This window comes from Drosophila willistoni (genome assembly GCF_018902025.1).
Source record: "Drosophila willistoni isolate 14030-0811.24 chromosome XL unlocalized genomic scaffold, UCI_dwil_1.1 Seg142, whole genome shotgun sequence".
Lineage (NCBI taxonomy): Eukaryota > Metazoa > Arthropoda > Insecta > Diptera > Drosophilidae > Drosophila > Drosophila willistoni.
The window spans coordinates 1,354,836-1,380,424 of NW_025814053.1; the positions used below are offsets into that span (position 1 = coordinate 1,354,836).

At 40.5% G+C, this 25,589-nt stretch overlaps 4 protein-coding genes across 4 annotated transcripts; 3 read left to right on the forward strand and 1 right to left on the reverse strand.

Moving 5' to 3' along the window:
* The first annotated feature begins 2,382 nt into the window (after positions 1 to 2,382).
* On the forward strand, positions 2,383 to 3,038 carry LOC26528777. Its single transcript, XM_015176449.1, has 2 exons — positions 2,383 to 2,398; positions 2,488 to 3,038. Exons 1-2 carry the CDS (start codon positions 2,383 to 2,385, stop codon positions 3,036 to 3,038), a joined length of 567 nt encoding a protein of 188 aa, XP_015031935.1.
* Positions 3,039 to 12,675: 9,637 nt separating this feature from the next.
* Positions 12,676 to 14,700, forward strand: LOC6652962 (calnexin-like). The gene is made up of 2 exons (XM_023181380.2): positions 12,676 to 13,169; positions 13,229 to 14,700. The coding sequence occupies exons 1-2, from the start codon at positions 12,696 to 12,698 to the stop codon at positions 14,504 to 14,506; spliced, it is 1,752 nt and encodes a 583-aa protein (XP_023037148.1). The 5' UTR covers positions 12,676 to 12,695; the 3' UTR covers positions 14,507 to 14,700.
* A 5-nt stretch (positions 14,701 to 14,705) lies between these two features.
* LOC6652963 lies at positions 14,706 to 22,697 on the reverse strand. Its single transcript, XM_047011560.1, has 4 exons — positions 22,561 to 22,697; positions 22,367 to 22,504; positions 21,924 to 22,207; positions 14,706 to 15,912 (listed from the first exon to the last, which is right to left on the reverse strand). Exon 4 carries the CDS (start codon positions 15,910 to 15,912, stop codon positions 14,803 to 14,805), a length of 1,110 nt encoding a protein of 369 aa, XP_046867516.1. The 5' UTR covers positions 21,924 to 22,207; positions 22,367 to 22,504; positions 22,561 to 22,697; the 3' UTR covers positions 14,706 to 14,802.
* Positions 22,698 to 22,702: 5 nt separating this feature from the next.
* On the forward strand, positions 22,703 to 23,773 carry LOC6652964. The gene has a single exon (XM_002075241.3). It carries the CDS (start codon positions 22,703 to 22,705, stop codon positions 23,771 to 23,773), a length of 1,071 nt encoding a protein of 356 aa, XP_002075277.1.
* Positions 23,774 to 25,589: the final 1,816 nt, after the last annotated feature.

The following is a 25,589-nucleotide window of genomic DNA, read 5'->3' on the forward strand; positions in this document are numbered from 1 at the left end:
TCGAAAAGTAAACACAAAATATGAATTTTACGTTTTTTGTGCGCTCTATTTGTTTAATTTATTAAGGCTTTTGTTTGCTTTCCCAAAAATAAAAATGAAATACAGAGGAAAAGAGTCAGCTGCTTGCTTTGTGGTGGCAAAGATGACCTTTGACCTCGCGCCTTTGCGGTCAGCAGCTTAGGCTAAACGGAGGTCCAGCAGCTAAGCGATTTGGCGGTTGGCGGTTTCGATGCTTTGTGGTGGTTGTTGACAGCAGCTTTTGGTCGTTGTCGTGGTCGTGGTCCTTCTTTTATTTGTTTAGGTTACATGGCGAGTAGCCGACCTCGCTTTTTATACTCTTTAAATAAACAATAAAATGGAAAAAATTTGCACCAAAGTGTCGCAGCGAGCTAACTTTACAGAGGGTGAGGCACGTGTCCATCGTAATGGGTGGACGATGCATTTGGAAATGAAGCATGCGACACCTCCATTAATTTGACACAAATTTAAACTAAGCGAAAGAAAATTTACTCTATTTTACAAAAAAAAAATCATGAAAGACTTAAAAGAATCCGTTTATCATGTGATGAGCTTTACCATATTTACCTTTGTTCAGTTCCTCCTGCTTGTTAATCAAATTTATTCCTTTTTAAAGTATTTATTCTATGAAATAAATCTACATTTAAGAAAGTAAGTCAACAATTGCTAAGAATTACACTGTGCGACAAATTGTAGGTCGTCGAATCAAACCGCACCGGACCACTTTTTCCAGAAAGTACACCTATTGAATAGCAAAACAATATTTGGGTTTCTTGAAGCCAGCTCGTTTTTATCAGGGACCGTAAACAATGATTTTTTTCCATAGAGATTTAGATTGGATTACACCAATATAAATATGCACTTTTGAAAAGATTTTTAGAAATTGATTGTTTTTAATTTTTTGAAGATCATTATTATTGAGTAATAATAATGTAATTTAATAAAAATTATCCATAAAAATCGTTTTTGATAAAAAAAAATATAAATCAAAAATAATGATTAAAAATTTTTATTTTTTTTCGCTCAAAATACTTTGAAAAAAAAACGGCTTCTGTCCTAAATATTTTCAAAATATTTTTGCATTTTAGTTTCAAGCCGACATCTGGGTGAATGTAAATTTTACATATTTTTGCCAATAACTTAGCAAAACCGTCCACTGTGCGACGGAGCATGCTACTGAAATGAATCCGAATCGGATCTGGATCTGGTATTGAAAATGAGAATGACAAAAGCAACACAAGGCATACTTTTATTTTCAATTGATCAGTTAATTTTTCTTATCGATTTCTAGACCCTTGCAAAAAGTATATATTAATCTCCACATAATGTATGTATATATATTCTTGATCAGCACGACGAGACGAGTTTGTCCGTCCGTTTGTATTGCACAAACTTTTCCTAGACCGTAAGAGCTATAGAGCTCTTTGCATGTGAGCTTGTGTATACTTGTATCTCGAATTCAATCGGATCGAACCACTGTATCATATTTAAATTTAAAATTTAATATTGTTCAGTTTAATGGAGCTGCATTTATCCAATATAAAGGGAAGCGGAAGGAAATCGTGCGGACAATCCTGCTCGGCACAGCATAGTTCTGATTTCCTTCTCTTGCCATGCTAAATATCCTTTGACTAAGGTAGATACAGGAGGAAGAGGAAAGGGAACCTTTCTTATACCTTGCTAACTAACTAGTATAATTAAGATTCAAACAGGATCTCTTCGGGTTGCGGCATCGTGTCGGACCAGATAGTTCCAAGAAGAATTACAGTAACTTTCGTTCCATAACAATTTGGGGGGCCAAATGTCCTTTCTCAGTTGGTTTTGAAGGTGCAACTCTGCTTCTCGCACCTCGTCGGAGTCTTGTAACTTGGCGATGTTTTATGGTTATGAAGCTGCCGACCTCAGCTACCATATACAAACTTAATATAGAGCTTAAAAGACTGCTCAAAATTCATCCGGGAACATTGGAGATTTCTGCTTCAGATGTAACGTTGGGCGAGTCAAATCTCAACACAGAAGTTGCTGGTCTAGGCAACAATAAACAAATAAAGCAGATTGTGTCTTGCTATGGCAACAATTTTGTGTGTGATTCCATTAGTCGATAACCAGGTGTCAGATTCAAGTATTGCAGTTGTGTCGCTCGAAGGAAGTACGTCATTGAGCTATCCTCCGGATCTAGTAGCGAATGCTCACAGCCATCAACATTACATTGCAAACGCGATATTAAATGAAACGGCTAAGGGCACGAAAAACCCATGGATATTAAACGGTAAGTGACTGAATATTCCGTCTTTTGATAATAGGTTCAAAACTGTTCTCGAATCCACTGAGGAGAGTTTGCAAAGCACCTCGTCTGAAGGAAGTATGGTGGAAGTATGTGGTATGAGAGACTGCGACATTAGGTCCAGACCACGCCCCGTGAAATCGGACTACTAAATTGAAATAGAACCGATTGATGTAAATGGACAGCGGCTCCCATACTCCCAGAGAACAGTCCCTTTGTTTTGGTCGTTTCGTCCTTGGAATGTGCCAAGGACTTTTGCAATCTGCTGGAAGATTTCTTTGACACTTTTCAGGATTACAGGAACGTTGGCTGTCTAGAATCTAATGAAGTCACTCTGGTGGCGCACTACAATGGACGACTCTTTGTCGCAGCAGCCAATGAAGACACCATGGATTGGGTGGGAAGACACATTTGTTCTAAGGGGCCATATGAGGCCATCGGTCCAACAAACTTCCTCCACCTAACCGCGGCCAGAGTTGCGTGGCCAAAGATCAAGTTTAGTTTGCAGCGCATTTTCACGCTGCTGGAGCGCCAGAATTCTGATATTGAGATGGAGAAACGGGCAGCGGTGAACCGAAATAATTTACCATCTAAGGCCGATGAGAACGTCACGGAAATTTGCCTCAATGAACAGGTTGAGATCTGGATGGATGCCGAGAGTGCCAAAGTCATCAAAAAGAGATGCAACCACCTCAAACTAAGTTTTTGGATGATCGAATTCGAATTTCGCAATTAGATGAGACACGCTTATATAGTTTTGTTTTATGGATTTTATATTTCGAAATAATAATTTTGTTTTTGTTTCTTGTTTTTTTTTACTGTTAATGTTGTCATTTTATTTACTTCATTTTTAGCTTTGCTACTAAAATGAATTCGAATCGGATCTGGGGTATTAAAAATGAAAATGACAGAAGAAGCACAAGTCCTACTTTGATTTTCAATTGAACAGTTTGTTTTTTTTTATCGATTTTTATACCCTTGCAAAAAGTGAAAAATGGAAACATCTCCACGTAAATTATATATATTCTATTGTAGTTTTTGACAAAATCTACTTCGCACGGACTGCGAGGGCGGAAGGGGGCGTGTCAATAACTTGACATAAACTTGATTTGCGTGCACGTTTTACGAACATTCATACCATTTTTGGTGGCTCCAGCTCTTATAGTTTTCCAGATCTATGTGTTCATACGGACGGACATGGCTAGATCGACTCAGGTTCTGGTATATCCAGTGTGAATTAATATTCAAAAACAGAAGTTTCGTTATTGCATTAAATTTTACATTGGACTAATTAGAAATTAAAATGTTCCAGGTAATTTCAGAGCGATTTTTTATACACTTTGTAAGAAATAACATTAAGCCTGAGACAGATCATGTTTATATATAATAAATATATAATATTTTGAGGAACGGAAAAACAAGTGCACATTACCTGAGCCGATAGTACAAAAAAAAGTAAAACTAAATATTAAGCATCGTGTATCCCGATTCAAATGTATTGAATACAAATTCAAACTCTTTTGTGTAACATTCAGTCGATCACACCGTGTGGGAACATTTTCGGCGAGAAAGTCTCAAATTATGGATACTAAAGATTTCCGAGAAATACAAACACAAACAAATATATGTATATATGAGTAAAACAGATTCATAGGTTTGCCATTTTGTGTAAATTGTATTTAAATGAAGTAAGTAAGTCGTCTCGCCGACTTAGGTATACCATACACCGGTAAAACAAATATTTCAAATTTATAATCCTTAGTATCTCGCTGACCAAAGCATATGAGCACACTAGCGCCGCCACCAGCCGACGGCCAACTCCGGCCTTATGGAAAAACGTTTATATGCATAACTTGGCTATTTTTAATCTGATTTTGATCAAATTTGGTATTTTGGTGGATATTAGTAGCAAATTTAAATGTGCCAAATTTGAAAACGAGGCAGAAAACTACGGAGATAATCGAGTTTTTTCAAATTACGGGGGTGAAAAGGGGCGTGGCAAAAATTGTACACATACAATATGTGCGCATTTACTAAGCAAATATACATACCAAATTTGGTGTCTCTAGTTAGTATAGTGTTTGAGAAAATCGGCTTTATTTAGTTTGCGGGGGCGGTAGGGGACGTGGCAAAAAATTGAAACAAACTCGATAACTGTACATACTACACGAGACTACATACCAAATTTGGTGGCTCTAGCTCTTATAGGATTCGAGATCTACGTGTTCATACGGACAGACACACGGACATGGCTATCAGGTGCAATCTGATCCGCAGAAACCCTTCTTGTTTAGAGTTAGATCGGATGTATATGGTGAGCTAGCATATATATGTATGTACATATATGTATGAACATTTACATAATGATTTTTAGTACACTTTTTTCCTACTTCAGATCAGATATAAGATTTCGTTAATATTCAAAGATCTAGGGCTAATTGCAACAAGGAGAAAAAGGAAGTGAACAAAATATGATATACAATTGCCATTTTGTCTAAATCGTATTTAAAGTAGTTAACTTTATATCGAAATTTGATTTAAATATGAAAAGGACCAAGGACTTATTCATATTCATAATCATATTAATAATTTCACTAAGCTGAACCCTTAACCTTTGGGCACAACCGACGACCAACCTCCACCCCCCACACCCCTTGAGCCTAGAGCCTAGAAGAGAGTTGGATTATAATTTGATATTTTGTAGAGGAAAGTATTAGCATTTAAATTGCCTCATTAGCTATGTACAGAGAGCGAGAGAGAGAAAGAGAAAGAGAGAGAGAGAGAGAGACTGAAAGAGCAGAGCCATGGATTTTCCGTTTTTTGACGGTTGGAAGATTCCATTCTCAGTCAGTCTATAATTTTGTTAATCAAAACAAAAACAGCAACACATTATGAGCAGTGTACCTTCATATGAAGCAAGCAACTGATCCCCCAGACGTCCTCCGTTGCCGTCGTCGTCGATGTTACGCCCATCCGGACACGTCAGAGTCGATAATTTAGAAATTAAATGTAGCTCACAGGGAAATGCCACAAGAAGAAAAACACAAATCAAATCTAATCAAGCAAAAGAAAGACGCCGGCAGAGAGAAAGCGGTGAAAGAAAGTGAGGCAGACTAGCAAAGGACTTTCCCAAGACAACCCCTTGGCGGCGAGAGTTCACCCCTCGACACAAAACTGAAAAAAACCAAGGTCCTGGTCTAGTTTTTTTTGTTCCTTGTTGTTGTTGTTGCAAACTGCAATTACATTTAATTTTTTTCTTTTTCCATTTTTTACGTATTTCATTTTCATTTCTGTTGTGGACCCTTTTGCTCACGCCATCGGACGTGTTTTTGGGGTGTCCTTTGGCTCTGGCTGCTCTGGGTGTCAAGGATCTGTCCATTGTTAGTCTTGTTGTCGTTGTTCTGTCGGTGTGTCGAAGAGCCTTGTAATTATTTAGTTTAGGCTTTCACTCACTCACTCTCATCCTGCCTTTCTCCCTCGCTCTCTCTCTCGCTCGCTGCTTCAGTGGATTGGAAACTTTCGATTTTCATGGTTTCCTTTTTCGTTTGGCAAATTAAAGAAAAATAATTGAAGAACAGATCCTTTTTCTGTCGAGATTGCCGATTTGATCAGCTTCTAATCTCTGCAAGGCAACAACTAAGGCAATCTACAGAGGCCGAATCAGGCCAATATCCTTGCAGAATTTACGCGGGAAAATCGAACCAACTAAAGAGACTAACTGAAACAAATATCCACGATCTCCAAACGCATGAGTTACACTAGTTTACACCAAAAGTGAACTTCCGAATTGAATACGTGTCTACAAAAACCTAAAGTCGAGGAAATCGAAGGTGAAATCCGTTTAGTTTTCTTAGGCGCCAATCTCTAGATATTCGCGGAAAACTAGTTTTTGGGCACATGATTCAAATATTCCCATGAATCTCTTGAACCATTGATCAAATGGTATTGAATTGGCCTTTACAATAAGGAGTTAACATTTGTTTTTTAGACCAATTTGCGATCTATCCTAAATGTATAATAGGCAAATAGTGTCAGAGGCAATCATGAAATGGTGGTGGAACCCCCAGTCCGTCTATGGTCTAAGTGGCAGGTCAAGTGGGTGATTTCTTTTCAGACTGCATTCTGTTGTCCAACAGTTTAAGCGCCAGTGCATTATTCATTTCTGATTCATTTTCTATTTTTTTATCTATGCTCCAATTACTCATCAACATAATATCCTTCACCTTAATACTTAACACACATTTTAAATGATATTCACGAGATACATATATAAGAATATTTGGACTTTACCGTGTAGTAATATAAAACGAACGAGTAAATGCCAAGTAGAGAATAGGTAGAAATGGATAATTGATTGAATTTATGTAGCTAAATTATTATAAAATTTTCTTTTTTCAACTACTTACGATTAAATATACATATATAAGAAGTCTATAACAAACCGTCAAAATCCCTCTTCAAAGGACCTCCTTTAACACTAAATCGGTCTTAGACAATTCTGAATTAACTATCTTCTTTTTGATTTGCCCTAAACTCCCATCTCACACGATTGAAATCACTTGGTCCTCGCTTAACACAAGGCTTAAGTTCGCAGGAAACATCGTGTTAAGCCAGTAGAGTGGGTTTCATACAAAATAGGTTCCAAAATTACAAAGGAGTCAAAGTAAAAAAATTATCTCGAAGAAGAGCTTAAAAAATGAAACCAAAATAAAACATATATTATATGTGAACTGTACAAAAATATGAAGTTAGCAAGTCGCCTATACTTACTAAGTAAGTGGTCTCGCCGACTTCGGTATACCATGCACCAAGAGGAACAATTGTTTTTAATTGCAAAGACCAAATGTACAAATGTTTATTAAATTCTTTTTTACATTCTTCACAGCAACATATGCTATCTTGCTCACTCTTACACACGAGCTCTCTAGCCGCCACCAGTCTACGGCCTATAAGAACCGCCGAGTAAAATACGTTTACACGGATAACACAAGCTCCAAGAGACGAACATAGGATATAAAGTTTGTCCCTCGTCGATGTGCGAGAAAAGACGACACCAAGTTTCCACTGAAAGTGTCCTGCAAAGGGGCAGCTGTTAGGTTTCTCACTATGCCAAGTCAATTAGTTTAATCAAGACGAAATTCAAGTGTCCCACTTGGGTACACATATATACAAAATATATCACACGATCGTCGAGTTTTTCTGCAGCATCATGTACACTAAATTTGCATTTTTAATTGAAAATGAATAAAAATAAGAAACGAAGGCGAAAAAAATCAAATTTTACCAAAAAATGTCAACGAATTTATTTAAGTGAAAGACGTAGATATTGAAAAAGTTGACGGAACCAAACGATTTCTGGAACCCCGCGGGCGGTCAGGGCACCGAAAAGAAAAAGGGTTAAAATGCAAATGAAAGGGAAACCGAGTCGGACCGAGTCGTCACAAAGGGAGAAGCTGACGAAGGCGAAATCATTGCAATTCAGAAACAGGACATGTCCAACCCCTTGAGGATTCGGGATTTTGAGAGTCTTGCGAGAAACTGGTATGCAAAACAAATTAATTTCCTCGTTCATTCCTTCCTCCTTTTTTTAATTTTTGTTGATGTTTTTTGGAAATTGAAATTGAAGGAACAGAAGGAGCAAGATTGAAAACATTTTCGAGTTGAACGTTGAACGCCTTCAATCGCAGGCAAGTGATGTCCATTTAGTGTCCAGCGGTTTTTCCTGGCGTATGATTTATGGGCCGGAAAAACAAAAACAAACATCAAGGCAACAATATAAAAGGGTTGGAAAAACGCGCGTGCCGCCGGACGGACCCGCCTCTCCTTTTCCTGTTGTTGTTCTGCCTGCTGACCAACGTCAGCGAAGGAAAATGCTGTAAAATAGATTTCCCTTAAAATCGATTCATTTTCTTGGCATTTGCTTACCCGTTCACCCTGTAAAATGAGTGTGGAGTGTATCGTTAGATCCTTCGTCCTTGAAGCTAGCTTCTTGGTTTCATAGACTTGACTAGAGTGTGGTCCCTTCTTAGTCTTGAGTCCAGGGTATCACCAAGGCTGCCCCCTCATTTCAAGTCGGGCGATTGTCGTTTGATGAGGGTCAATAGGAGTTGTCGGCAACTGCATTTCCGACTACTCCTGCTCCTGCTCCTGCTGCTGCATCATTCGGACCAGCAGGTTGCTACCTTTGGGGCTAAGTGGCAGCCACGCGCCATTTATGTAAATCGAAATGGACTCCACTCCATGAGCTGCAGGTGGCTGGCCATAAAAATTGGTTATCAATGACGAACACCGAACAACGAACAACGAAAAACGAAAAACAGGTGTTTGATAGATGCTAAACAGTGGAGAAGCAAAGACTGAAAGGATGGAGAATTGATATATTGCCTGTATGCACTCCCCTCCCGATCTTCTTCCTTAGCCAGCTAATTAAAATGAAAAATCACCGTGTCATATTGCCTGGGCAAACATTTTCCATTCTCATTTCCATTGCGTTAGTTTTACATTTGCCGGATGAAGTTGAAAAACCTCTTCTGGGTCTTGGGCAAATGTTGGGCCAATGAGCAATTGAAACGGAACACACGCACAGTGGTGCAGAACAGAGCAAGCCTAAAGTCAAAACTTTAAAGTCATTTCAATCAATTGAAATGCGTTTTGAGAACTCTTGTGTGCATATAAAATATGACGAGAATTCAAATTCATTTTGATTTCAATGATTTTGTAACCATTTGCAGTACTCGAACCACTGTGCACTCTCTGATCCGGCGTTTTCAAGTGACGTAAGAAAAATAGAAGGCAAACGCAATAACAAGGAACAGGAATAGGAACAGGAATGGGAATAGGAATGGGATATGGCGATTCGGGATCCTTGGGACAGGCAGCAGCAACAGCAGCAGCAGCAGCAGCAACATGGTGAGGCAAAGACAATTTATGCGTCAGTTGCAGCGAAGCGGAAAACTGGTTCGAAACTTTAACACATTCGACACACCAGCCAGGGAAGCGAAGGCAGCGAAAGTGGATTGGATGGATGTTAGGGTATGTTAGGAACAGGACAACGAGGACTTGAGGCAGCCAACTGAAATTCGACAACGCGAGAACACATATTTGCAGAGAAAAGGAACCGACAACTCAACAGAGAAGCCAATATTCACAACATTCAATAAATTGCCAAACCATTACTTAATCCATTCAATAGAATGATTCTAGAATATTGTCTTACCTCTTCCTTTCTGCATATGTTAATTCATTCATCAGACAAAGTAAAGGTGAAAAAACAGCTGGAAATTCATCTAGATTATTATTAAGCAAAATGCATTTTCAGGATTATGTTGGACAAGAAAAAAACAGAAACAGGGATCGAACCTATAAACAAGCTGACAAACAAATTGGAGCAATGACAGGGCATACGAAAGGTAAAAGAAAACATTTGCACCTGTAAGATACCCTGACCCTCTGTCCCTCTCTGTCCCGCTCTCTGTCGTCATCTCTCTCTTGCTTCTTCTATTGATTGTTTATCGAATGCACCGGAGTAGAGCAGAATTCAAAACCTAATGAAGACAGGTGCCACAGGATCGAAAAAAAGAGAACCGACATAAGAACTCACTTTAGAAAAGAAACAACTAAAAACCAAACAAATTCGCCAAGATCAGGACCACGCGAATCATTTAGAAATTAGTATTACAAACATTTTTATTGTTGAATTGTTCTTTTCCCCCCAATACGAAACGGGTTTTGCAAGGATTCCTACGTTTAATTTGCTTATTCTAAGGCCAGGCAGCTGGAAATTATAAAATTTGTATGACTTTTGGTCAATAAACTAAACAATTCACACACACACACACACACACACACACAGATATTCAGGCACGCGATATCAGACATAAGGACAAACTGTTTTCGTCTTTAATGACTATTTGTTGGGATTTTTGTGGCCTCGTAAAATGGGAAAAAAAGTAATGAGAGCAAAGTTTGTTTTTTGGTTTCCCTGAAAAAAGTCATAAAACTATTGCAATTTTTACGATCCATTTTGTGGGCTAAGCTAAATTTGGGGTGAGGCATTGTGGTAATGAAAATCTCAAGTAATTTCAAAATGTAAATAGCCACAATAAAGGAAAGCGAAATAAAATTGATTTAAGTACTTTAATTCGGGTCCAGGCTGTTGATCTTAATTTGCATGTTCAATCTGCCAAACCTTTGCCCCGACGACCGCCTCGAGAGAGATAAGAAATTGTTTTTAATTACCTCAACCTCCGCTCCTTACCTTTCCTTTCACTTTCACTATCACTTTCACCTCTTTTTTTCCTTTTGTTGGTCCACAAATCGCCATAAATGTATCTATTAGTTCTACATTTGAGACTTTGAGCCTTTTCATGGCTATTGTTTGAGTTAAAAGTTTGTTTCGAGCAAACAACATTTGCATACAGAATCCTGATAGATAAATCAACCCTTTCTGCGGTCTGACCTCTGAAGACACACACACACACAGAGACAAACCCTTTGCAGGGAATGGAGGCCCAAAACCGAAAAGTGGAGCAAATCCAAACGGGATCGAGCAATTCCGAATTTGGAATCAGGATATTTTCAATGTATTTTGGCGGGCAAAACCAGCAAAGGCAAGATGTGTCCCAAAAAAAGGAAAAAAGGAATGCTCACACGTCACTTTGATTAATCGTCGTCAAGGATCAAAGACACACACACACGCGCATGAGAGAGAGAGAGAGAGAGAGGGAGATGAATAAGTCTCTATAGGTAGCTGAGCTTGCCTTTCTCCTGTCTTGAAATCAGAGCCTTTGACAAATACAAATATGTTTTTATGAAATGGAAATGGTCCTCCTTGCTCCTGCTCTCGTCCTTACACTCATCGTCACTCAAGTCACATAGGATTAGTTCATTAGTCGTCTCCTCTCCCTCTCTCTCTCTCTATCTCTCTCTCTCTCTCTCTGTTTCTCTTACCTTTGCTCCATTTATTGACAGTTGCGATTCCGATTCCGACATTGATTGAGTTGTACTCTGTGTCTTGAGGCACTTTTGATCATTATCGATTTGCTTATCACTTCCAGGACTCCAGCTGCTAGGGGATATGGCACTTATGTGTATGTGTTTCATTACGGTCATTTGGAAACTGGGAATGAGAAATCTGAAATTATTAAAATGTTACATTTGCACTTTTACTACACCGAGGACCCTCGTGCCAAATGTTGCATAAAATTCACATTCACATTCACATCCGGGCTGGGCACTTAACCCATTTGTAACCAATTTACAGACGATCCAAATGCGGAGGTGCTGCAAGCCACTTGAGAACTTCTTTTGCTCTGTATCACGTGCCGCAACATCTGTTGCTCTCGAAAACCCAAAGATCCCTTTTCCATTTATTTCTGTTTTTCTCTTCTCTCTCCTCTCTGTTTTTTTTTTTTTTGCAGTTTTGGCGCAAAGTCCTGAAAAGGTGTTGGCGGCTACCGACGACGCCTACGCCAACGCCAACGCCAACGCAGGATCACAACTACTTAGAGAAGTCCTTATGGAAGTCTTATGTGACATTTGCCGCGCGCGTGTGTGTGTGTGTGTGTGTGAGGCAATGCTCTGATTCCGAGCAGCTGCTTTCAGCTCAATTGAGCGAGAGCACAATGCTTTGTGCCTCGAGACAATGCCAAAAAGACGTCGAAGGATCTTTCTTTTGGCATTTACTTAAAGGCATTTAATAGACATTTAAAAAAAAAAAAAAAAACACAAAACAACAAGCAAAACCCAGTGGCCCATTTGGTACTGATCCTGCCAGCTGCCAGTTTTCCATATTCCATATGCCTCCTTCCGTGGACACTTTTGCATAATTTAGTCATGGAACGTTGATTAACACAGGTTGAGGTTGATATTGAGGTGGCCTAACAAGGATCTGTTACAAAACCGCATTCAACATATTTTTTTCTTCCTTTTTTCATGTGGCATGTAAATTTATGCAAATTTTTGTCCGTTTTGTCCTGAAAACGAACACTAAAACAGAAACAGAAACAGAAAATTGTTTGCCATTTGGTCAAGAGTTCACAGGTGCGTGATAAATGCCTTATAAAGGATATGCAGGATATTAACTAGACAACAACGAGATGGGCATATAATTGTTACTAGGCTACCAACTGGTGTGCTGACTCATTGAAGGGCAAGGGAGAAGGGAGCCCCCATGGAACCTACGGAACCTACAGAACCTTAGGAGTCCGCCTAGCGAACTAGTAGGCTTTGAGTTCAACTACAAATCTAAGGTCGTTGGCCCCAGAATACGGTTGTTCAATATTCCGTATTTCGTTGTGTAAAGCAAACGTTCAATCGAACAACAACGAACAGAGAAAAAAAAAAACGAAAAACGAAAAAAAAAGCGCAAAGATTTTATTGAAAATTAGTAAAAATGAATATCCTTTGGGCCATGATGACGATAATGATGATGGCCACTGCCGTTAAGGCCGCTGAGAAGTCCCCAACTGTGGCTAGTGGCGATAAGAAGTTAACATACAAGAGTCCCCTCATTGATGGCAAATCCTATTATTTCGGGGATCACTTTGATCGCGTTGAAGAGTCACGCAACAACTGGATACTTTCGCAGGCCAAGAAGGACGACCTTGATGAGGAAATAGCAAAATACGATGGCGTCTGGAACTGGGAGTCGCCAGCGGACATCATCTTTGATGAGGACAAGGGACTAGTGCTCAAGTCAAAGGCCAAACATGCCGCCATTGCAGCTCCACTGTTCAAGGAGTTTGATTTCAAGGCAAATAAGCCGCTGGTGGTCCAGTACGAGGTCACAATGCAGGATGGCCAGGAGTGCGGTGGCTCCTATCTGAAGTTGCTATCCACCGGCCAGGACACGGCCGATCTTACCAAGGTAAGCTACCGATGTGTATCTGACTTCACATAATGCGTTTGCTTTGATTTTTCGGTTAGTTTAATGACAAGACACCATACACGATTATGTTTGGACCGGACAAGTGTGGCGGGAACAAGAAAATCCATTTCATATTTCGCCACGTCAATCCCCTGAATGGCAGCATCAGTGAGAAGCATTGCAAGAAACCAAAGGAGCGTGTGGATGAGCTGTTTACCGACAAGTTGCCCCATTTGTATCAGTTGATTGTTTATCCTGATAGTAACTTCGAGATGCGCGTCGATCACAATGTGATTAAGGAAGGCTCCTTGCTATGGGATTTCCAGCCACCGGTGAATCCTCCAGCGGATATTGATGATCCTACCGATCGCATGCCCGACGATTGGGATGAACGCGAAAAGATCGCAGATCCCTTGGCCCAGAAACCCGATGATTGGGATGAAGACGCCCCAGCCGAATTGGTCGATGAGTCGGCTCAAATGCCCGACAATTGGCTCCAGGAAGAGCCCACATTGATCTCGGATCCGACCGCCAAGAAACCTGATGACTGGGATGCCGAAATCGATGGCGAATGGGAGGCACCGCTAGTGGAGAATCCTGTGTGCGAGACTGTTGCAGGCTGTGGACCATGGAGAGCTCCTTTAATTGCCAATCCCGCTTACAAGGGCAAATGGCATGCCCCCATGATTGAGAATCCCAATTTTCAGGGCTTTTGGGCACCTCGTAAGATACCGAACCCTGACTTCTTTGAGGATCTAAAGCCGTTCCAAACCATGACACCAATTAGCGCTGTGGGTCTGGAACTTTGGTCCATGTCCCCCGATATACTCTTCGACAATCTGATCATTACGGATGACATCGAGGTGGCCCGTGAGTTTGCTGCCCAGACTTTTGACATCAAGCGACGCTTTTTAAGTGCCGATCCGGAGTCATTTGTCCATCAGATTGTGGAGCTCACCAAGAACCATCGCCTGGTTTGGATCGTTGTCACCCTGACCATACTCCTCGTGATCACTGTCGGGGGCTACCTTCGATTTGGCAAAGCCAAAAAGACGAAACTCCCCATAGAGAAGACCACAACAGCATCTGTTGCCCAAGCCAAGAAGAATGATGACGAAATTCATCCTGACAATGAAGAGGAAATACACACCGAGAACACCCAGTCGACCTTTGAGGAGGAGACCTCTACCCCCATACCGGAAACTGAAACATCTCTAAGCAATATCCCACAGAACTTCGATTCCATTCCCTGTTTAAATCTCGATTCGGAGGCCATGGACGTTGCTGCAAGGACCAAAGAAAGGATCGTACGCAAGCGTGCGGTTCGTAAGGATTAGTCTCAGGATTCCCCCATTCCTTCTAGTTAAATTCAATGTGATCATGGGACACCCTCTCATCAGTTTTTCGGCACATTTTCCACATTTTTCCACCAAATTTGTTTTCAACTTTATTACTCGTAAAAGAAACAAAATTTTGTTTATGTTCTATGCGAAAAAAAAATACAATCTAATGATAATGTATGCAAGGCAAATCCTGAGCTTTTAGCCAACAAATAAAAGAGCAAAAAAAAAAAATATGTATCTTAAGGGAAAACCTATTTAACAGCCAACAAATCCGAATCGATTCAGTGAAATCACTTGTCCACAAATAGATCCTCGCTGAAGGAGAAATTCAAGCGCCGCTTGGTATTCAGACTCTTTTCCTCCAACTCTTCCCTCAGCCCCTCGTCCTTCTCTTCCTCCTCCAAGTATTCATCCGCCACATTAAACTGACGGATATCAATCTCGAACTCGCAGTCACTGGTGGAGTTGTGACCACTGTCTGGACTAATGTGACGTCGCAATGGCTTCTGCTTCTGTTTCTGCTTCTCCTTCTGGCTGGAACGAGATGCGGCGCTAAGCAACTTTTGGGCAGAGTGTCGAACGCTGGATGAGATTTTGGTGGCTATTTTCCGTTTACGTCGCACCACCCGCTGACGACGCAACAGCAACTGCTGGGAGCGGATCTTCGAGCGGGAGTGGGTGGGTAGGTGGGACGGAGAGCCGATGATTTCACGCTCTTCAAAGTGGGCTGTGGGCCAATTCTCGCACAGATCACTGGCTGGATCAAAGGCAGGACGATAGGTGGACGAATGAGTGGACGCGTATCTGTGATTCGGTGGTTTTCGAGTGCTCTCCAAAATGGCATCAATCATTCGCTCCAAGGTAACATCACCCATCTGCCTCGAACTCAAGGCGTTTGTGGTGTTGGCCTCTGGCAACAATTGCCCTGGCGGCTCCTGCTCCTGTTCCTGCTGCTGCTGCTGCTGCTCATCCAAATATCTTGGCTTGTCAAAGTAACTGTCGGGTACACATAGTCCTCGTAGAGCCAGCAGGGGACCAGGCACAGTGATGCCACAAGTTGTCCTTGTCGTTCCTGTGCCTGTTCCTGTTCCTGTTGCCGTTGCCTGTGAGGGTGAATATTCCGCCTCAAAAGTGGGCAACGTGGAGGCATAGACACAGTTCAATGGTCGAAAGGGAGTTGTCCTTGTCTGCTTGAACGCTGGCAATGGTGTTGAAGTCGTCAGTTGATTCTCTTTACCCAACGATTTTCGTTTCATTTTCAGTTGTTTGCGCAGGGCATGGAATTCTTTGTAGTCGCCGGATGAGGTGGTTGCTGAACCCGTTAGCTGGCTAGCTTTTGCTACATTATCCTCGGCAGCCAGATACGAGGGTCTCGGTTGCTGGTAGGCCCACTTGAGCATCTGCAACAAACAACAAGCAAGAAGTAGGTAGATAAGTATAAGAAAAGAAAAGAAGGAAGATCCAGCCAGTTAGCTTTTTGTAGCAAGTTTATCAAGTTTTTCTGCAAGGATTCAAGAATGAAATTCGCCAAGAGGAACGAACAAAGGACAACAAGCGTGTCGCTGAGTCGGGTCGAGGACGCGCCAAAAGCTCAGCTGCCTCCGATCTTTACCTAAATCATGGATGAGTGGATGGATATTGGGCGATTCTTTTTAAAAAAACCAAACAGAAATGGTGGGACTTTAATAGTCGCTTTTTCCCACTACTCTCATTGCCATTGCCATTGCCATTCCCATTCCCATTCCCATTCCCGATTACCATTTGGCTGGCCATTTGGTTCCCTCAAGTGCCTTTTGCCAGCCTGATGAGAGGCCTCTTCAAAAACTGAACTCGATAACTGAATACCAGAAAAACCAAAAATTATAAACGAGTGAGAGGAGGCACGAGCACAAATTTATGAAATTTGTATGGGGTGTTTAAAAAAAAAAAAATACTTAATGCAAAAGCTTCTTAAGCCAGCAATTAGCAATGCAAAATATGCCCCGAAAAAATCGTTTGAATCGCCAAAGTTTCTATACCCTTTCTGCAATCCACGCAGTTTACGAGGATAACAAATAATTTTTATCGATCTCTTATTAGTTCATTTAAAATCGATCCTTCATTTCAGATCGGGGGAATTGCATTATTTCGAATACGCCAAAAGTTTTTCACAGAATTTTATCACTTGAACAACTAATGTCTTGAAAGACATTCAGATCGATTTGAAAAAGTTTATTTTATAGATAGGTCCATGGAGTAGGGTATAGAAACTTCGTTTAGTTCAAGATGTGTGTCAAATATATATATATTTCACTTTTTAGCATTTTCACTTGGTTTTACCTTTGCTTTTGGTTGGCTTTTGGTTTTTAAATTAAACAAATTTCACATATAAAAAAATAAACAAAACAAAGACGAATCTGTTAATAGGATCGACCTCGGAGTAACTCATGTGGCACGTCCTGTCGCGGACTCAGACGCAATGTGACTGATTTTCCAGTGGCATGCAACATTGCGTGCTCACCTCTGTTGGTTTCGTCTAGCCAAAGGATCAAGGGTGGGTCTTCCTCCCTCTCTCTTTTCCTCTCTCTCTCTCTCTCTCTCGATCGATGAGAGGAATTGAACATTGAGAGTTGCTGGGAACGAGTCTTTCAATCAGTAAGAAGAGATACTGCAAAGGTATTTCCATGCCCCAGCGGCATGCAACCCTTTTGCATAGAAAATGTCATAAAATTCCTTCTTTTTTCCCCTCAAGTTAATTTTACATAGATTAGACTCTTGTGTTGTCAGGTTCAAATTACTTGCAATTGCCCAATGTTTGGACAATTTTTTGAAAATATTCAGATTACAAATTGCATTTAGATGATTCATAAACAATCTGAATAAGGGTGAAAGTATAAAAATCTCATGTTTGGTTCTTAAACCCATATCACAGATCTCAAGTGAGAACTGGAGATACGAATGTTATTTATGCACCTGAGAAGTTTGCATGGAATAAGATAAACTATATATCGAGATCTTGAACGACTTTTGAGTTCAATGAAGAGCAATGAATATAAATTTTGAATACTTAAACGATTCAGTTGAAAAGTTTTATCTATTCTTCATGCCAATCTAGTAAAACCCCCCTGAAGCCTTTTCATAACTCTTATTGACAGGATACCAATTTCTTGTCTTACCTTAACCCAAATCAATCAAAAACGTAATGCCTTGGGCCCAACTTTCAGTCGAGTAGCCGAGTCGAGTACGAGGACGAAGACGACGACGAAGGAGAAGGAGAGGGATATTAAAAATTCTAAATTATGACCCATAATTCAGAACCATGTTTCCTTGTTGCCACTAATTTCTGCGCGCTAGAAAACGCACGCCCCGATGGTGTACCTGGAGAGAGGAGCACACGGCAATCACAACTAATCCCGTACAGCTGTCCAGTGTGAGTCTTGTGCGATGTCTTGGGATGGGATGTGTGGGGTTCGCTTGCTGGCGCTATCAGTGAAAGAAAGCGGCGTGTGATTTAAGATTAGTGTTTATTCTTATTCGGAATGCCGTATACCTACTTTCTACACACTCACACACACACACACACACACACACACAGAAGGCGCACTTTATCTTGATGTCCTTGCCGATGCACGTCCTTCTCTACACACTCACACACACACACACACATGTGTGTTTACCTTGTGGAGGGGAAGAGGGTGAAGACCAGAGGAAGTAAAGAGCAAAAAAATAACAAACGCTTCAAACAAAATGAAAAGAAAGAATTAAAAGAAGAAGGAAAAAAACGGTGGCAAATCTAAGCGTGAAATATCCATGTCCTGCCAATTTTTATCCATCTTCCCATTTTCGATCTATGAAAAATTGCACAATTGTTGGGCAATTTATTAGACGAACGAACGAACGAACGCAACCAAGGCGCAGGAATCCCCTTCGTTTGCCCTAATTTATCTTCCTTTGTCACTCTTCCCCGTCTCCCCGTCTCAGTTTCACAGTGTCTTACATAGTGTCTGCCAATGGGCAGGGGCGTTGATAGTGACCAATGCGTAAAATTATCTCAGATTTCACTAGGAGCCGCATAGCTCGAGCTATAGGCAGCTGCATCTTCTCTTGATCCTCCTTCTCCTGCTTATTGATTTATTCTCACCGATTCTTTTCGTCCTTTAGATTTATTGTGTTCTATTTGGTCATTTCGTTTTTCCCTTTTTTTAGGACAGCTGAAGAGGAACACAGAGGAGAGAGGTTTGAGAACTCAACAATAAATAAATGCAAATTTGGAGGACAATTTTCCCATTAAAAGGGAAAATAGAACAAATTTGTACTGTCATGTTTCAAAAAGATTTTCCTTTCCATTAATTATAGCTGAGGACTTTCAAGTTCTTTCCAGAATGAAAAAGTAATCCGTCTGATATTTCGGACTTTAAAAGCTCGATAGATTCTGACCTTCTTAAAACGGGGCAAACTTCGCAAGAAAACAAACTTTCACTCATGTCTTTTCCTCGTAACTCTCCTTCATTGGTCACTTCTTTTCTTAACGATAGCCCTATAAAACTTCTTGATGGTATGAATGATTATAGAACACAAATTCGCTTTCATCTTACACATTTCCACCATCAAAGCCATGAGTGTTTTAATTCAAAGATGGTCAAAGGAATGCCGTGATCCATAGTTCCTTTTACCTCAGTCCTAAGAATTTTCCCTTAGAAGCTGTTTTGCTGTGATTGCAACGTCAAGTTGCCTTCGTGTCCTAATAGACTTCTTATATTAACCTTCCTTTCTCAATTAACCGTAGAAATAATTTTAGTGCTATTTTTACGCAAATGTTTTTAAATAGCAAAGTAGGAGCGCCTAAATTATTGACTCAGGTTAGTCTATCGGTGCTATGTAGACGTTCTAGATATACCTTAACCTTTTAGGGTCCTCTGCTCTGATTACAACCTCCTACACCCTGTAATTTGCTCAGAGTCTTTACTTCCGGTACTAAAAACTTCTGTCCATTCCTATATACATAGCTCATAAATACTTTTAGTCAATATATTTTAATCCATTTATTGATATATATATTTCAATGTATTTATCCTCGCGACAAAAACGTGCGGCCCGCCAATCTGTAGAGTGAGCAGCTATCCAACGCTTAACTGGTTCCGTTCAGCTGCCATAACAGCAACCACTATAAAAAGGAGATAGGAGATTTGCATCATTAGGCTTTGCTAAAGAAATCCCCACATGGAATTCTTTAAAACTAAAACTAGTTGAGAATTACGACCAAATAAAGCGCAAAACCGTTTGGCAATACCAAAGTTAACCCTTTTTGTTTAAGTTGCTTTGTTTTCTCCAATCTGTTATCTGGTATACGAAATACGGAATATAAAGTTTTTGGAACTTGCTTATTGTTCTTAAAACGTAAAAGCTGCATATTAGATTAGGTATTCATACTCTCTACATTTTCCAAAATATTCAGAGTTTATTTTTGGCTCAGTTCTCTGTACTTTTGGTCGAAACGTAGAGAATAGAAGCTGGTTGTTGTACTGGACGGATTATTCGAAATCTAGTTCACATTCCCACAACGTTTATCTTATCAAAATCGCAACAGCTGGGCACTAAAATGGACTGGAGATCCATAAGATTTGCCATGCATTTGAACCCATAAACGAGTGGAGAGTTTCTTCTTCTACTTTCTTGCAACACGGAGTTTGGGTCTCCGTTATGTAACCTTAGGCCAGCTGTTGTGCCTTGCCGCATCTTCAACTGCTTCCTCCACTAATGCCACAAAACATAATTTTCAATTACCTTTCTCGCAGCGTGTGGCTCCTTTCACCTTTCCTTAGTTTCCATGGATTTCGCCAAGAAAAGGACAACACTCACAGACACAAACACGGGGAGAGACAGAGACAGTGAGAAGGATAGACAGAGAGGGGCTAGAAGAATGAAAGGAAGGTCCATTATACAATTTGGCTTATTGTTTATGGTCTACGATGGAATGAACCTATGTGTCTGTGTCTGTGTCTGGAGGGGTAAGAGAAAAAAGAAAAAAATGTTGTGGAAAATTGTGCAATTGTTTTGCAATTTATTGGTTGGGTCCAAACTCAAGACACTTCCTTTGCGGAAGTTAAAAGAAAAATTTAGAAATATAAAGATATAGGGAAGAGTTTCCTACTTCTTTCCTTCTCCCCCCTCTTACGAAACAAAATTTATGTTAGTTGCTCTGGCACTTTCTCTGTCCAGCTGTCTTTTCTTGCTTGATTTTAAGTTAATTTATTTGACACTTTTCACTTGAAGTGGACCAATTTGGAGCAGAATTTCCGGACCACCACCATAGGAACCACTTGCTCAAATGCGAATTTTCGCAACTGACAAATTCATTATGAAGAAAGAATACCCGAATGGATCGTCCACCCAACTCATCTGGGTCTTTAAATCGATGGGAAATTCACAAATCAATAAACGAATGTGTGAGATAAAAGAAATATTTTGAGTTTTCCCTTTCAGCTTTTCCATCATATAAAAGTCTCAAAGAGTGGGACCGGATCTCGCAGATTTCGGTGAAGTGAAACAACTGTTTTCAATTTACAAGACCAAATGAATGTATGTGTATAAAATTATTTTTACATTTTGCACAGCAAGCATTTGCTGTCCCGCTCTCTCTACAAGCACCACCAGCCACCCCCGACTATGACACGCCAGGTGAAAAAACGTTTTATCCATAAAAAACTTAAGACCAAACCAAAGAGACAGACAAATTTCTGCCATGATATAGTTTCTACATATAAGTATGTATACATATATATGATATAGTTATGTGATTTTTATGAAATTTAATAGAATCATATATGTATGTAGTTTAAACACCCTAAATCTGTTTAGTTTGTTGATCAGTTTAGGAACAAATCAAAAGTGTCAGTGACCAAAATTTTTTTATTTTGATCACGCTGAACACCATTTAATATAGTAGTTCGATCTTGATAGATAAAGAGATATGTATAAACAAATGTAAATTATGTATTAAGAAATATTATGGTTTATTGGAAAATTGTCTGTTGCTACGAGATCTACATAATAGAGATGTCCAATCTATCTGCCAAATATACTTGCATATAGTCTACAAAAATCTATGAGCAAATCGTTTTGATCACATTTAGAGAATTTATTCGGAGAGGCTAATTTATAGATGCTTTAAACCTAAAAAAAAACCAATACAAAGTAAGTAAAACCTTTTGTCTAAATATAAATTTAGAATAAGAAAAAGATTCCTAATAATTTGGAAGATTCTGAGTTATTTTAGAAACAGTTGGCACCACTTTCACTTGCAATAGTCTAGTCTATCATTAAGCCCAATTAAACCAATGATTTATCGAATGTATGACTAAGTAAGTCCAACAACAAGTATGGCAGTTGATACTCCACAATGTGCTACTAAGTTGCCAATTGACATTCTTACAGTTTAGTTAAGGAATTCCACTGATCCCACAACGAGGCAACGAGGTTGAAAGGATTTCCATTGTTTCAGCTTAGGTGTTCAACTGGGTGGTTGAATGAAATTTCAACCACTCTGGCCGTGCTCTCGTCCTCTCCCTCGTTGCTCTCTCAATCTCTCTCTTTGTTCTTGGTCTTCTCAGGGCAACAGGCAACGTGTTTAAAGTGGTTGAACAGTTCCGAACCAGAGGTCAGTCTCGAAACGAAAGCCGGTCGATGAGCACACAGAACTCAACTCACTTTCTTGGCCTGTTGAAAATAAAATTTTAAATATATTAACACAATATATCGAAAAAGTTGTATATATGCAGCATTTGTGGATATACAGCCGTGTATAATCCTATATTTGTACGAGATTTTTGCCATTTTTGTTACTGTGGTGTTTGCCCAAGGTAATACATGACTTACCCAAATCGTGAAACTTAATTAAGCATATGAAAAATGAGTAGTCAAAAAGGGGTTGACTCTGCCCACCCATGGCGAGGTTAATTGCACGAAAAAGTGTTGTGAATTTTGTAAAGAAATAAGCCAAAAAACACCATCAATCTATATAAATGAATTCATATACGAAATTCGTACATTTTTCGCGCCAAAAAACTCACCCGGCAAGTTTTGCCCCCACCTCACCTACATACATATATGTATTTGGAGAGGAATCAAAAAGCCAACCAGAACGCCAAGACTAAATTCTTTTCTCTTTCTCATTCTTCCGTTTTCGCTACTCCCTCGCAGATCGAATCGAAGATGCTTAAATGGGCCATAAACCAGCCGAGACACTCATATCTATCTGGCGAGGAGGAGAGGCTAGGGGTCGACGAGGAAGAAGTTGCCACGACGACGATGGCGACGACAACGACAACGACAACTTCGATGGACTATAAGGAATTTCATGCCTTGCGCCGAAAACTTAAACGAAAATCGTTGACCACATCCACGCCTCTGCCCGCCGCCTCCTTGCCACCATCGTTGCGACGTACTCTAATAAAGGATTCAATGTCACCACTGGAAGTGAATACTCCAACTCCTCTACGTCCGTCCAACAAGTGTGTCTATGCTTCCACGTTGCCCACTTTTGAGGCGGAATATTCACCCTCACAGGCAACGGCAACAGGAACAGGAACAGGCACAGGAACGACAAGGACAACTTGTGGCATCACTGTGCCTGGTCCCCTGCTGGCTCTACGAGGACTATGTGTACCCGACAGTTACTTTGACAAGCCAAGATATTTGGATGAGCAGCAGCAGCAGCAGAAGGAACAGGAGCAGGAGCCGCCAGGGCAATTGTTGCCAGAGGCCAACACCACAAACGCCTTGAGTTCGAGGCAGATGGGTGATGTTACCTTGGAGCGAATGATTGATGCCATTTTGGAGAGCACTCGAAAACCACCGAATCACAGATACGCGTCCACTCACTCGTCCACCTATCGTCCTGCCTTTGATCCAGCCAGTGATCTGTGCGAGAATTGGCCCACAGCCCACTTTGAAGAGCGTGAAATCATCGGCCCTCCGTCCCACCTACCCACCCACTCCCGCTCGAAGATCCGCTCCCAGCAGTTGCTGTTGCGTCGTCAGCGGGTGGTGCGACGTAAACGGAAAATAGCCACCAAAATCTCATCCAGCGTTCGACACTCTGCCCAAAAGTTGCTTAGTGCCGCATCTCGTTCCAGCCAGAAGGAGATGCAGAAACAGAATGTACGGCGTCACATCAGTCCCGACAGTGGTCACAATTCCGAGTTGGAGGACCTCGAGGCACCATGCCACTTGGAAGCCCTGTTTGCTAGAGATGTTACCAAGCGCCGTTTGAGTTTCAGCTAGAAGAGCAAAAAGAACTGAACATTATTTTTAAGAACTCAATTTTTTTTTACCCCAACATTTTTTTGTATTCTTTTTTTTTGGAAATAAATTTATATACATATATTAGTCGTTAAAGCAGTGAGTTTGTCTGGCTATTTTTGATAATTATGAAAATTTATTTTTGAATGAAATGAAACCACAAACCAGCAGAAGTTTGTGTATGTGTGTGTGTGTGTGTGTGTGTGTTAAACACCTCTTGAAGCTCAACGAAGCGTAGCCATAAACGGAGCGGGTCACGTCTTCAAACGGGAAGGAAGGAATTCGTCCAAGTGGCTTTTGTTTTTTTCTCACCGAGCCCATTGGGTTTAATGGGCGTTTTTATGCTTTGATAGCTACCCAAGACCACGACCAAGACCAAGACCAAGACGACCACGATCAAGACCAAGTGTAAGGTACATACCATGTGGGCTCCAGACATAAGGGTATTTAATAAACATATTTTGCGGTTAAAAAACAAATGAATGGACTAGGTAGCGAGGAGAAAACGAACCTCATGTTGTTGATTGGATCATCTGTTTCTAGGGAACTGCTTGAGCCACCTAAACCTAGTCCTAAGTTCAGATTTCATTATAATGCGATATAGCATAACGAAACAGCGGACCGACCCAGAAGTCAACTATCCATTTCACTTTCAATCAAAATGATATTACATGACCGGATTCGGGCCGTAACTGATCTAGAACCGAAAACAAGACAAAAAAGAAACAACGAAACAATAAGAAAAGAGAAATAAAAGGAAGAAGCTCATTAGCCCTGTAGGCAGGAGAGTCATGAACCAAATAATAATAATAATAATAATGGGTGACAAAACCAAAACACATCAAGTACGACAATTCATATGTATATGATGTTAACCTATTCTCTTTCATCTGTCTGTCTGTCTGTCTATCTGCGTGTGTGCCCGCGGGAAAGCTGCCTAATGGTCAGGCCAGCCGCCTGACCATTTTCACTATCCAAGACAGAAGACGAAGGAAGGAGGGAAGAAGAAGGGAAGGATGGACGGACGGACGGGCGACCGGAGGGAGGTAAAGAAAGGTTTGACAGGCGGGGCGGAAAGTGAAAAACCTGCATACAACATTTCACAACTTTTGATTTCCCATTTTTCAGGTTTGACCTTATGAGTGACCGAGCACATCCCTTTTCGGATGTCCATCATTATGGATCATATGGTAGTAATAAAAAACACACACACACAGACACACATAAAAAGAAAATATTTCACATTGTCTGGTGCGGATCGACTGTCACAATATATAAACTTTTACGCTCTACTGAGCATTATCATGGGAAACATATGGACATATTATATATGTATCCATATCCTTGTGAAAAGTGTTAACGGTTTAGTTAGCCCTTCTATACCTCTCTCCGTCTCTCTCTCTCTCTCTCTCTCTCCTTCTTTCTTAAGATTAAGAATTTGGAAAGGGTTGAGGGACAAATGTTATGACAGCTCATTTAACGCAATTTAATGATATGCAGACCTACGACCACCACTGACCAGTTCCCAATTCCTTTCTCTCCATTTAGTCTAGTTCAATGCACTGGCTAATGAGAAGTTTTCCCATCTCTGAGGAATCTGCAGGAGGTCAAGTGATTTTTTAGTAGTTACCAACTTAATCAAGCGACAAAACACTTGAAAGGAAACATCTCTAGCGATCTCTAGTGACCATTTTCAACCCTAGCACACAGCAGGGACAAACGAAAGAAGAGAGAGCTCCATTAAAAATATCAAAATCAATTTTGAATCGAAGACAACTTAATAGACTGCGATAATCTA

Bases quoted from the DNA above. Each gene is read 5' to 3' on its own strand.
- LOC6652962 (XM_023181380.2), top strand. From the start codon at position 12,696: ATGAATATCCTTTGGGCCATGATGACGATAATGATGATGGCCACTGCC. The intron at 13,170-13,228 runs GTAAGCTACCGA...TTTTTCGGTTAG, and splicing joins ACACGGCCGATCTTACCAAG to TTTAATGACAAGACACCATA.
- LOC6652963 (XM_047011560.1), bottom strand. From the start codon at position 15,912: ATGCTCAAGTGGGCCTACCAGCAACCGAGACCCTCGTATCTGGCTGCC.
- LOC6652964 (XM_002075241.3), top strand. From the start codon at position 22,703: ATGCTTAAATGGGCCATAAACCAGCCGAGACACTCATATCTATCTGGC.